The sequence below is a fragment of the Pseudopipra pipra genome, chromosome 1 (genome assembly GCF_036250125.1).
Source record: "Pseudopipra pipra isolate bDixPip1 chromosome 1, bDixPip1.hap1, whole genome shotgun sequence".
In the NCBI taxonomy this organism is placed as follows: domain Eukaryota; kingdom Metazoa; phylum Chordata; class Aves; order Passeriformes; family Pipridae; genus Pseudopipra; species Pseudopipra pipra.
Window position 1 is genome coordinate 120,345,125 of NC_087549.1, and position 14,506 is coordinate 120,359,630.

A 14,506-nucleotide genomic window follows, 5' to 3' on the forward strand; every position below is an offset into this window, starting at 1 on the left:
TTCCGTTCAGCTTGGTGGCCCTCAAAGGTTGAGTTCTCTTTATTCATTCACTTCAATTTTTCACGGATCTGCATTTTAGCTCAAATGGCAAGTCTCCAGCTGAAATACCCTGTGAAAAGCTAGTCTTGGTGGTTTCTGGCCAAGTTGAAACTAACTGAAAAAAGGGAGATTTTCAAAAGTTTCTAGATGAAGGTGCAAAAAGTCTCTTAAGATGCAGTTTTTAAGTCTCTTATGGCTTGACATTAATTTTAAAGAAATAATGGAGGAATTCTGTTCTTAGGAACACTTTTGATTGGCAAATGGGAATTTTGCCTGCAAGATTGGCCTTATTTCTGTTTTAAACAGTGAGACGTAACAGCAGATCTTAGGTTTTTGAGGTGCGGTTTTAGGTTTTGCCCCATCCTTTGTAGCCGCATCATTATGAATGGACTGAGTTATTTATTGCTGGTCCCAACCCCATCCTGCCATCTCAGGAGACCTCTCTGTGCACAGAAAACATAGGCTTGGGCTGCTTGGGCTACGGTTGACACATAATTCCAATTTTTAAAAGAATTTACAGGGAACTATTTCTCCAAATAAGCTAAAATCATGATGTTTCAGATGATACACTGAAATTTTCTTGTTCCATCTTTCAGCCTCTTTCAATAAAAAGTTGTTTCTTACGTCCATGTCTCTTCTCTGCTGGTCAGTCTCACACAACACTACATTGCATGTCTCTTCTTGTTTCCTTCCTGTGCTCTCACTTCTGTCCTTCACCCATCTGGTGCTCCTTTTTTTTAAAGGGTGGCATTCCCCCAGTGGGTGCTACCATATTGACTTCTAGTTTGTGTCTGAGTTGTCTTCACAGAGGGAGAAACTGAGACCAAATTTAAGGAGTGCTAATATAGTGGCAAAACAAAGTTATACCTTAAGCAATATTGCAGAAATGGACGAAAAAATTGCCTTGAAATGAAACACATGTTTTTTATTGGCATTATATAGTGTTGTTTCTGAGAAAATTTTGTTGTTTATGTCGTTGGGTTTGAAGACTTTTCTATTTGCCTCCAAAGAAGATTTTTTTACAGACTTTTGCCTGAATACAGGCACATTTGCACTCTCCTGTGGACTCCTCCTGAACCTGAGCCATTTGCAGGGAAGAAAAGCTAACTCTGCTGTTATTTTTGTTTAAATGAATACACATAATTTTCATGATGTATGTAAAAAATGTCTCCCCAAACCCTTTGTCTCTCAGAAGCAGCATTATCTGCAGTGCTTAACACCAAGGGAAATTTATCCCAGAGCGTCCTCTCTCCCAGCAGATCTGACTTGTCTGTAATCAGCTGCCTTTGCTCTACTAGCCTGCCTGCAAATGGGATTTGCCCCATTCTATAGTGGCAAACAGGCACAGTATTGTGGAAAATGCACATTATTCTGCTGTATTCGCTCACTTAAAGCAGCACAGAAGCCCTCTCATGAATTCCCAGCATAGAACAAAGAGCGTGGAGCGTCCCCAAACTCCATGCTGCTGCCCTCAGGCAGAAGGTTGACTTCACCACCAGCTGGGACCCCACTGAAGTTGGCAGGTAAAGCTCATCTGAAAGAGTCTCCTGGATCCTAACACATGAGGACTTTGTGATCCAGTTAGGCTGATACCCACATAGCTAGAGAAATACCTCTTGTGTTTTTCTAAACAGGGCTTCAGAGATTTATTCTCTTTCCTGAATTACGGTATGTCTACACTGGCTTATGCAAAGTTGTCCCGCCAGACAGACGCCAGCTCCAAACCTAAATCCATGTGACTACGTGGTGTGCTCAGGATGAACCCAGCTTAACAAATCAGTCTGGATACTAAATCTTTTTTTTGTTCATTTGCTGTGAGTGTCTTGAAACTTGGAAGAGAGGTTGAATAAGAAAGCATGGATACTCAGAAGGGCATAACCTGGTGCCCTCATGCTCCAAACTTCAACACCACTTTACAATTTTTGTATTAGTTTGGCAAGGATGGAGGGAGAGCCGTCCTTGCACTGAATTTGTGCCTTTAATCTGTTCTTCCTTTTGTTCCTTCTCTCTTCTAGTAGGGAAGATCTTTGGTGTAAGATCTACAAAAATCTCATCAACTTCACTAAAAATGTGCCCTTCATTTTTAAGATTCTTCACGGCTAAAGGACAAGAGCTAAAGAGTGTTTGTTCATGAAGAATTGCCTATGACAAGATTATGAGGGACAGTCTGACATGTAACCTTTATCTCTGGGAACTGAGATGAATGATACAGTACATGTCAGTATTCACGGAAAAATGGGGAAGACAACTTTTTGAATGTCTGCAAAATAGCACTGTCCTTCAGACAAATCCTATACCATTATAGCTTGAGTGCTGGCAAAAGCCATTAAGAATTTTGCCCCAAGACCCATAAAGCCATTCTTTTCTAAATAATTTCTTAACTCTTTTATGCAATGAATATGGAATATATAAAAGATATTAGCCTTGAATTTAGACATGTTTTAAATCTAAATACTCTATTCTGAATATACTGTCCACATTTTTTGTTCAACAACTAGACATGCTCTAATATATTCCTTTGGAAAACTAACTGTATTTGCATAGTGAACATATTTGTTCATTAAGCAAATGTAACACTTTTGATTGACCTTTCTGGGCAATTATTTTAAAAATGCTTGTTCCCTAAGGTTTGTTATTGCCCTTACTAGGCTGCTGTCAAGCCTTTGAATACATTTCTATTTTAATCATGTGATTTTCCATTTAAACTATGACTCTCTTGAAACAGAAAGGAACAGAGACCGTACAACAGTTAGATTGTGCAAATGCAAAGTTAACTGGGCACGTGTCCAGTTATAAATCAAAGCCAAAACAAGGGAAATTTTGAAGAGGAAAGAATGCATGGGTCAAAGTGGAAAAAAGTCTCAGTCATGAGAAAATACTTTCTAGTTAAACTAAAATAGTTTTGATATTAAAATGATAATGAGGGCAAAACCCAGAAAGAATGAAAGCTGGCTTAATCAAGCAAGAAAACACAGAGTATTTCCCCTATTTCCTTCAGTGCCTATCAGAGAGATAAATATTGACTTTTCTGTAGCTTGGGTCAAGGAAGGGGAATGAGGAAAGGGATGCTATGATTCGCTTTGCCCACTAATATTAAATTATTGATTTGCCAACTACAGCAGAAGTACTGCAGAGGAGAGCCATGTCTGCACAGCAGAACATGTAGAAAAATAAGAAGTGAAACTCTTTTCGCTAACTGAAATAATTTTAATCAGTGTTTCTCCGTTTTTGACAGGCTCTAGATGAATATCAGAAAATTCTGCTAATGAGTGGAACTATTCTGACAGTGACCCAGATCAGCATCCTCAAGGAGCTTTAACTAAACTGAGGTTTCAAAGCTGAGATACATTCCTTTCTTGTCTTGTTACTGCCTCTTATTCTCGATGCTTATCCCGATAAGCATCAAACCGCAATTTGACAGCATTAGATACGGTAACTGGCTGGCACACTCTGAAACCATCACAGTCCTTTTGGCAAAACATTTTAATACAAGCTGCCTGGAAGGTCCATTTCCAAAGCTGAGTCACTTCCCTGCTGCAGTCTGCCAGAGACAGCTGTTGGGGAAAAAATCCCTAAGAATCTGATTTTGTATGTATAAGACAGCAAAAAGATGATCCATTTAAACATCCCTGTGTTTGTCCAGAGATTTGTTTTAGTTTGACAAGCAAACACAAGCTCACATCGTATAGCTCAGTGAGACTCTGAGAGCATTTCCTTAGCATATGGTGGTGGAACAAAAGCTGGGAGACAATACCCACTGCTGTGTTTTGCTTCACTGTCAGGAGCACCCAAGCCCCCTCAACTTCTTCTGAAAATAGAAATGGTCCAAAATGTTTTTTGATAAAATGCTACTGGCTTCTGATAATAGCTGGATTTTGAAAAGGGACCTTTTTCTTAATGAAAAGTACATACACACTTAAAGACAATCAACATGAAGTACTTTGTTTCTGAATAAAAAAGAAACCCAAATCTGGGAAAAGAGCTAAATTGCCAGTCAAGTAGTACAGTGAGCAGCAAAACTATTATTTGGATTAAGTCCCTATATAAAGCATACTAAGAATGCAGTTAAGAGAACTTAAAATAAAAAGAAAAATGCATTTTTTCAACACTTTTCTTAGAGCTAGTATAAATAGATGCATGCAAAACTCATCACAGCAAAAAACCAAAATGTGAGGCATCTCAACAGAACTTTTTAACTGAAAATGATAGGAAGGCATGCTTACCTTAAAATTGTGTGCTTTTTCATAGTTGAAGTGGTTGTCATTTTGAGTTAAGGCTGCTCTTCTGACCAAGGAGGTGATCTGTGAATAGGCAAAGAGTTTCAGAGGTTGCCACAAAAGTGCCCCCTTTACTCCCACCTTCACCCCCAGGGCCACGGCCAGGAGCTCTTGGCGCTTCCTTCCTCGTTTCGACTTGTGAACAACAGCACAGTTTTTCTCATTTTCCAGCCACAGATCCTCTGAGAACATAGCGCTGGGATCCCAAATCTTTTCCCTGTCTTCCTTGGTGCCAGGGAGCCTGACTGTAGTCAGCACGGTACAGTTTGTCCAACTGCTTCTGATGTTAGACAGCAGATTTGAAGCAGCTGCAGCCCATTCTGCAGAGACCTCTGGCATGTGACTTGAATGGGCCGTCTTGGGGGACGGAAGGAGCTTCTGCATCTGAATAAGTAACGGCCTGTGCCGTGCGATTTCTTAAGGCAGATGTGACTCTCGAACAATAGCACGAATTCATACACTGAGCAGCCTCCCCCGCTGCCCTCCCTGAGCGGTGGTCTCCAACCAGGTGCTGCCCAAATATCAGCTGGGGGGACACAGCATTACAGCTTCACCCCGAAAGGCATTTCCAGAGACAGATCACTTCAACTCTGCAGTGTGTTAAAAATGAACAAACAAACAAAAAGCCCCTGGAAAGCCCACACAACGGAATCCGATGCTGCATCCAATTACACTCAGACTCTGAGACTTATCAGCCAGCAGTCTGCATGCCAGCAGATTAAGCCCTTAAAACCATGATGATTGTTTAATCTTACAGGGCAAAAAAAATTTTTTTTTCTTTTTCCTTTTCATATCCCATACAAGGGGAAAAACCCAGCAACACATTAATAGCACTTTTATGCCATGTTTTAAACTAAGCATTTTGTCAGCATGCACTTTAGTAGCACTGAGGTAGCTCACTGTCAGGGAAAGGTGAAAGCTCAGCTGGGACTATGCAGGCTTAGAAGCCCTGGAGCCCTGTGGCTTCTGTGAAGGCAGCAGAGGAACTTCACACTGATGTAGGAAGCCTACATGCACAGCCCCTGCTTGCAGAACAGGATCGTTCTTTCTCTCGTTACCTGAATCTATAGATTTTGGGGGGAACTGATTTCTAGTTAAAGCCCAGGCACAGGAGGTATCAGAACCCTGACCAGCCTATGCTACAGCTTTCAGTGTTACTTTGGACATGTGATCCACTTCTTTAAAGGCGGGTAGTTCCCCATCCCAGGACATAGATGTGTGATATTGAGAATTCCCTGGGAAGCACATTCAGTATTCTCTTCCCACTAGTTTCCTTCCCTCCAGCTTCTACTCCTTTACTGAATATGCCAATTTTCCATCCATAAGAGAAGGATAGTAGTTACCTGCTCGGCAGGTAACTCACAGAACACTGTGAGATTTAATTTTCTAAAGTGTGCCGAATGCTCGAGGTGCTGTGACAGAGCCAACTGGGGGGATACCAGTGCTACTGGGAAAACTGCCTCTTTGAACTAGAAACATTAAAGAGCACATCAGCCTTTTACAGTCTGCTCCACTTCAACTAACCCAGAAAATATGTGAAATTAAAATATTTATTTCACTTATATTAACTTGGAAAGTTGACCTTGCCTCTATTTTTTTCAGTCTGCTTTTACCTCAGGCTGAAAAGGCAGAAGACTCATCTAATTCACTTACTAAACCCTCCACCATACAGACTGCCTGCTCTTAGTAAAAGTGATGCTCTCCTAATTTGAAAGTCCATGGGGACAGATGGTTGTCCATCAGTAACATCAGGCTGTGCAATTTCAGATAGTACCCTACTTAGGGTTTTCAAGAAGTTGTGCAAACTGCAAAATCAGCTTATCAGTTATAAAACGATGCACTTAATTCTATGTATAGCATACTTAATTCCTTTCTTTTTCAGGTAACTCACAACACCACTCTTTACATGCTCCCATACTCCTAAGCTTCTGCTCCCCAATAGTGTGGATTTCCACACAATGCCTTTGCTCCCTGAGCAGTTGCTGCCCATTCAGCCTTTCCCCAGGGCTTGGCACTGCTATCTGATCACTGGTGACAACTGGCTGTGATGCATGTATGAACATTGCTCTGCCTACAGGAAATCCCTGCTGCTCTTCCATATGTCCTCCTGCTAGTGAGTCCCAGTTTCTGCTAGCTCAGGACCTTTATCTGCTTTCCAGAAGATAGACAGACTATAGCTCCCCAGCTCTCTCTCACCTATTTCAAGAGGTAAGAAGTACTGGGTTTTGGGACATCTCTGACCCCACCAGCAGCAATGGCTGCAGTTGGGGTATCACAAAGGAAACCTTGGAGTTGCTCAAAATTCTTTTCACACTCCAGTTTCTTTTCTCAGTGCCATTTAAAATGTATTTACATTTATCTGGAAGAAAACCCCCAAAGTAACTCAGAGTTGTCAGACATCTCTGAAGCTACAGCACCTAAATCCTCATATATATATAATCTACTTTTTCTCTGACTTCCAGTATAACAGATCCAAAGTCAGAGAGAGGTTGGCTTCCTCATAATGCTCTAATATTTGCATTTATGTCACTCGACTGATAAAAATCCCATTATATAACCAATATTTTTTACATAACATGGCAGATTTGATACTCAAGTGACAGGCTTATGATGATACATCTTGGAATTTCAATTTATTAAACTATTTTTGGAATATCAGAGTTTCAGCCTGGGATCAGACATACAGACATATTTAATGGAAACTCTGAGTGTTCACACAGAAGTATTAAACTTAATCGACTTGGGGGAGGACAACTCAGCCAAACCAGTTCATATGACTAAGATAGAGCAGTATTTACTGCTTATCATATATGAAATTTTATTTATCTGTTGGGTATCAGCCTTGCTTGCACCCCATTTAGACAGTTGTTTAGTGGGATCCCTTGCATACATAGGATGTGTGCAGAAGGCCAGCAGTGAGTATGTCCTCTAAAGAAGCTTAATCAGGTTTGGTGTCTAAAATGGCACTGTAAAACTGAGATGAGTTGGACAACATATACCACCCCTTGCCTCTCTAAATATAATACAAACTTCAGCAATGACAAATTCTCAGCCGCAATCAGTTCCAATGCAGTGATACCACAGACTCACCCCAGAGCTCTCTTTTATTCGTTTTCTTTTCCTTAATACATAATTTACTGCACATGGTGTCAATTCATTTAAGGAGCATCTCTTGATCAAGTTAGTGAGTTAGCCTGAAGCTGAAGAGAATGCCAGCGGCTAAAAATATTATTGCTGGTTGTCACTGAATGTCTAAGCTCATAAAGACTGAAAGGCAAATATGGGTTATCTGTGTTTTCAGACCAAAGAATTTCTGCATAACATATAATTTTAGTTTACTAGTTCCTTTGTAAAACACATGTACTGTATAGGAAATTGGGCATTTACAGCAAAATAAATGTCACTGAACCAGAATAATAAAATTAAGGAGGGGGGCTGGGGGTCACAGGGTGTTGCGCCATTTCTAGCGCGCCTCCACAGCACGAGCTGAACCACACACCATTGTCTCTCCCCTCAAAGACTAGCGTCTTGTTAGCTAACAAAGGCCTCGGGGGTAGGAAAGAACAAATTGCAGTGTGAAAAGTTCTCAGTTTTGTACACGTGGCATGATTTCTATTCCAGTCATGTGGGCAGCACAGAGGATGTGCTGGAAGCAAGCGGTGGGGGAACTCTGCATGCCACCCAGCTCCTCTGTGCCAGCCTCACTGTGATGGGAAGAGACGCTGTGGAAGTGATGGCTCCCCTCCCTGAGCTGCCACCATGCCCACCCATGGCTGGCAGGGAGGGGGTATCAAGTGGCAGGTTCTTGGCTCACTGCTCTGCCCACCGGTGGACACAACTATGATGAGAAGAGGAGAAGCACAGTCACGTCTCCTTGGATGACACCACAATTGAAAAGGAGATTGCTCCGTGACGAGGAACTGCGACAAATCCATGACTGATCTCTAACTAAATACACTGAACACTGCACATAGATACAGTCATAAGTCAAAGAGAGGCCCATTTCCTTGCAGGCACGGCGTATTTGGTAATCTGCCAGACTGATTATGTTTGCACAATTGCAAACACGTGGTGGAGATGACACACAGTGTAAGAATCTTGCAGCCATTGGGTTTTTCCTAGTTTTCTCCCATGGAGCTCTTCCCACGACATGCTCAGAACACGTCAAAGAAGTCACCTCTTAGCAAAACACAAGGCACAGAGGGGAAATGGTGGTGGAGGCCAGTCAGCCAAAGGCCTTTGCCATGACACAATGCTGCCAGTCCATGCTTCCCACTGCCATGGCACTGGGAGCTGCCATTAAAAGGCTTCTGTGCTGCTGAAACTGTGGGAGGAAATAAGCTCCAAGCAGAAAACCTGCTGAACACAAAGCCAAGCACAATGCCTGCAGAGCTTGCCAACCTGATCTTTTAAAACCCTCTTTCCTAAGAAACCCTCCCTCTGGCAGGAAGACTCCTGATGTCAGTTAGGTGAGCAGGGCTGGGAAGACACACAAAAGGAGGCCAGAGCTTATCCTAAGAGGGAGACAGACCACACAACAACCAGGCTGCTGCTGCTCTCCAGTTTGCTTTTGGGGGAACATCATCCACTTGCTCGCAGGGAACTGAACCCAGAAAAAATCTGATTAGAATTAATTGGCTGCCAAACTCCTCTGTTCAATAGAGCTCTAACAGCAACTGCTGAGAGTTTCCCCAAAGGCAGGTCTGTTGGGACTCCTCAAGGGTGTCTCTTCCCTACCCCAAACGCAACAGTCTTTTGTTTCCAACATAAAACTTCCTTTCAGGTGAGCTGTTGCTCAGTAAACTGAACACTGTTATTAAAAAAACAAAGAACCATGATGTTTTTTTAAAGGATTAAGATTTATCTATAGTTTTGCTTTTTACTATTTGGAATTTCAATTTTTTTTTTTTTTAATAACCACCAGTAACTCTGCAAATTATGACTGAGCAGCCGTCAACAACATGCATAAGTGTTTATGGCAGCAGATTAGCTACACTGGGCTCCTATTCTGGAAAGCCTGGTTGCATTTCCATCACCACCAATCGCACCTATCTTTTGCAGATAACCCACTTCAGAGCAAAAGGAACTGCTCATTTAGGAGGACTCCTGCAGTACATGCTCTGACATTAAAGTTATTAAAATTGTAATATTTACCTCTTCTAAATTAATGTGATTGATTATTTATTAGCATCACAGCAACCAGTTCTTATATATATGCAATTCTTTCTGGCAGGGTATTCAGTCCCCACTCCCACAGATAAAAGACACAATTTATGTACAGCAAATGGAAATATAATCTCCCTTAAATTCAGATCCCCTTTATAAATCATCCTCAGATTTTTTTGTATGCATCATGATTATATTTCTCAAAACAATGTAGTGAACCAAACAATACAACAGCCAAAGGTGAAATACTGTAGAATCAGGAAGGCACTAGTGAGACTATTATTAAAAATAATAGCTGCTGTAAGCCTCTTATAGAGTATTAATATAATAAACTATGGTCTATTTTGGAACAAAAACTGGAGGTCACATTAAGTGATATGCAATTACATAATCATCTTCAATTAAAAAAGTGACTGGACTAAAAGCTTTTATATTGTCAGGCAATTGTAGCACTTAATGAGTTAAGTTGTGTATTTCCCCTCCACCATTGTATTGAATATGTTCGAAATTGTGTTTTGATTTCTTAATTTTGTAAACTATAATAAATATACATTATGTTACAAATACAATGTCAATATCAAGGAAGAAATAGTGCAGAAATAAGGAAAGGATGTAGGTATAGTATGAAGTAACACAGCAATTCCCTTGAATAACCCTGTAGAGATTAACATGGTAACAGCAGGTCTAGCCTATTTATTGTCTCGACTTCCTTTCCTCCCACTCTCTCCTTTATCCTTCCCAATCCATCTCCATACTTGTCAAGGTTATTAATGACATTTTCCTGGCCAAGTTCGTGATCCTCTCCTCTGTGCTTAATACTCATGACCAAAACAGTAGCAGAGGGATGAATGAGGGGAGGCATGAGGGCTAAGAGGGGCAGATGAGAGCAGAGCTGGATACCACTGCCATTGCTGCTGCCACAGAGGAACACCAGGTCCCCCACGGTGGGGCTGGCAGGAGCCACTTCATCTGCAAATAGGACTTTCTCAGGGTAACTGCACTGAATTGATTTCTGAATTACTTCTCGTTCACTGTATGGACACAACACATGTAACTGACTGAATTTGACTGCCTGCAATGTACATGAATGAGTACTGATATCACATCTATAAATTACCTTGTCTCTATGATAACATCTGGTCTGTAGGCAAACAAAATTCAAACATAACATTTAACCTGATATTTGTAAAAAATCTGCAGTGATACTCTTATTCTTTCAATGATGACTTTTTTTTTACAACAAAACTGTAACAGAGTATTTTTCTAACAAATAGATACTTAAGAATAGGATGGATGGATGGATGGATGGATGGCAGGCAGGCATCTAATCTAAACCAGTACCCTATTCTGGCTTTACAACCAAAGGAGAAAAACAGAAACCTCCAGACAGTGATTCATCCTCTTCTGTGATAGGCCAAGTCTAAAATGTGTAAGCTTGAATTGCCTTCTTGCTGCACATTTATGGATCATATAAGAAAATTCAATGGCTCAGATAGAAACAGGTAAAATTATTATCTCTTTGAACTATTGTTTTCTATATCTATTTCTATATCTATTCTTCTGTTATCTATATAATTTTAGAATAAATTAAATAGGGGATAATTTATTTTACCAGCTCAACCAGTATAATAACTGTACTTTGTTTTGGGTATCAATACTTTCCATACTTTAGTCTGGCTAAGATTCATGATCTGGAAACATGGAATACCCAGTTTACTATATAATTTGTTACACAGTTTCATGCACCTTTATGGGTTTATCTGGGCTCACTGAATCAACTTTTTCAAGAAGTATAACTGTAGAGGGATCAGTCTCTAATTGATAGAGATTCCTAACGCTGACTATATAGGTAGCCAGTATTTTGACATTTCACCCACAGAGGAAATAGCCTAGCAACGTAATGAACTTAATACGACATACAGTGGCCTCTATGAGTTAAGAAGGAAGTGACTCATGCTGTCTGCAATACATGGGACTATTAGTCAAGAGACAGAGATTTAAAAAAATAGCGTAAATATTACAGTTTTTATCCAGACCCCCCCTGGATGCTGGGTCAGCACTCTGTAAGCTATACAACTATATGACCTGCTCATATTTTCACTTTTTCACTATGAAGCTCTTGCTTTCTGAAGAAACAGTACTTTGTTTAGGAAAGTCAGCTTGCCATTGATTAAAACCGTCACTGCTCTGCAAGGAGACTGCAGAGCCTGAACCAGAGCCAAACCCACTGAGCTGCCACAAAGAGAAGTGGAGAAGTTAACACACTTACTTCCCTGTCTGGGGAGAGGGCAGGAGACAAGAATGTCCCTTGTGAAAAAGGTGACACCTGTGAGTGTGGCACAGTGCCCTTGAAAGGATGTGATTAGAGGAAAAGATGGCAAAAGGGCTGGAGGCGCTGTAGCCAACAGTGGTCCTTCTCTTGGGGCCCGTCTGGCTTGCTCATGTGGGCATTTCATTAACTATAACTGCTTGTTATTAACCATAACTGCTCGAAGGAGCTGGTTGGATGACATGCTCAATCACAGGGTTACACTGGGGACCATGTTTTGTGAGACTGCATTAAGTCTGTTTAACGTCAGCTTGATAATAAATCCCTGTGCTATACAGCTACTGTATTGTATGGTGGGCACAAGGCCTGGATGTTTGACCATATGCCTTGTTACACTCCCAAATATGTAAATATATACACAGCACTCTACACTAACACCTATGCCCTCACTTTTGGGAGAATTGTTATTTCTTTGTCTCAAACACTACTACCCCTACAGCCAGGTGTTATCTCAAGGCAGCACAATAACTGGCTATCTTCTCCTTACACAGTAAAACCTAACACAACAAAAATAAACACAATATAAAAATTTAAAGCCTGAAAGTTCTTCTGTTTCTCACTTTGAGTTCTGATACTAGATGTTGGTGAGAGTAAACTTCTCTCAGAGTAAGACCAACTCGGCCTTGCAGCACACACTCCAGGCTGGGTCATATAGACTACAGTCAAAGTGACTGTTCATATAGAGAAAGAAAAATCTGCCCCTCCTGGGATTATGATGAAACACAGAGGAAAACAGACTTCAGGAAAGTTTCCCAGAAAGAACAGAGTCAGACAGCAATGGCATGTATGTCTGGAGTCACTAACCGCTCAGCAGAGCTGGCTGATCTCTGGAGGAGCTGTAAAGCGACGCCGACAGAGCTGCCAGAATGTAAAGTATGCTGTGGCAGTCTCAGGAACCAACAACAGCGCCCTAAGTTTTGCCCCAGCTTAAGACAGCTTAAAATAAGAGACTTTATTGTGAGTTAAATAGAGGTTTATGTAAAGTTGAAAGAGAACAAATAATTTGTGAACCAGTGATTCATGAACTGGTGATCATCTTGTTTAAAAAACTGGAAATCTGTAAAATTCTTCCTGGATAGTAATGTTCAGGAGTGGATTCTCAATGGTGTGTTGCTCTGCTCATTTAGCACACACAGGGAGATGGGAATGATAAGCAATTTGTAGGCAGGAGAGTGCCAACATCAGCATCAAGTGACAAACAGGATTTTTCTCAAGTTTTAGCAGTTTCTTGGTGGCATAAAAGAACTCTAAAGCTTCAGTCTTAAACTTAATTCGCATGACTGAATTACACTGCTGCTCAGCAGTCACAACACCTTCAGATAAACTACACAGTACAATGACCTAGAAATGTAGTCATGTGTTTTCCATCATTAGTAATATTTCTGTCCTGTTTTACTGCAGCATCTTGTGACTTTTTTCCCCTAAAAAAGCATAAACTAGGTAGACAATGTAACGTGAAAGGACTTATTCATACCATTTAGGAAACAAAGTAGGCAATTAGCAAATAAGAACACAACAGGTTGAAAGAATACTTTTTAACAAAGTTTTCAGGTTGAAAGAATACTTTTTAACAAGCCTGAACCAACAGCCCTTAACCAAAAAAAAAAAGGAAGAAATACTAGTTTTATAAAAATGCTGTGCTTTATGACTGAATTTTTTATTTCAGTATCCTTTTTGAACTGCACTGCAAAAAAGCAAGGAAGGCAATAGGGAACCATTTTCTACATCCATAAGTGGAACTGTGGCATGGAAGGGATCACTGTTTTTGGTGATGGCCCAGTCATGGCTGTCTCATGGCTTGTCTGAGCTCAAATGCATATCCATGAATGTCCCAGGACGTGCTCCCTGGAGATGGGAGCATACAGTGTTTACAGCTTACCCGTTTGTGAAATATGTACTTCTGTCCCATCAACTTCTTGGAACGTCACCCTGTTAATAACAGACAGGGCCAAATCCTGGACTGTCATCCCAAAAGAAGTGGTAAGGCTCCATGACCCCTGGTATACTGCTGGCTTCAAAATGCATGTTTGCTTAGAAACAGAAAGGAATCCATGTGAACAGAAGTGACGAGGGCTTAAACAAAATACAGAAGACTCTGTACTCTGCTAAATTAATTTACCTATTTCATTATATGCCTGGACTTTACCCCAGTTTTACATTCCTTGTTATCTAAAAAGGGTTCCTATAGTTTACACCTGTATCAGCTTCTGTTCTGTAATGGATCCAGCACAGAGAGAGAATATCTAGGACAGGATTAGGATTAGGACTAGCACCACGTATGGAAAAGCAGAAAGGCACAAGCAGGAATGGGCAATTTCACTCTATGGAGTATGTACCCTCCTCTAGCTCCTTCCCGCTCACCCTGCAGAAAAAGCCACTCAAAGCATAACCAACTTCTTCTCCTGAACGAGGCTTCTGAGCAGCCTGGCCCTAGCTCAGCTTCCCTTTTACCACAAAGCAGCAAGGGAACTACTGTGTGCTACGGACTGCACATGAAAAGCACGGTTCACTGTGCTTTTATAAGGGCATGTTATAGGATATGCAAACCACTTGAAATCACACTCTTTGAACTTGCAAAAAGTACCAGAATGTATCCAAGCTGTTTTGTTTTCCCTTCAAAATAATTGTTTTGTATTGTGTTTGCTTTGCCCTTTGCTTGAAGCTGTCTTTGTTATTCGATTACTCTGAGGGTAAA

General features: G+C 40.9%; 1 protein-coding gene across 2 annotated transcripts in view; it reads right to left on the reverse strand.

Moving 5' to 3' along the window:
- The window catches only part of CHN2 (chimerin 2), a 162,279-nt gene that overhangs the window by 18,635 nt on the left and 129,138 nt on the right, over positions 1-14,506 (reverse strand). For both annotated transcript variants that reach the window (XM_064674105.1, XM_064674114.1), the window contains one exon: positions 4,263-4,340. In XM_064674105.1, coding sequence (XP_064530175.1) covers positions 4,263-4,340 — 78 coding nt within the window. The remainder of the gene's footprint in view (positions 1-4,262; positions 4,341-14,506) is intronic.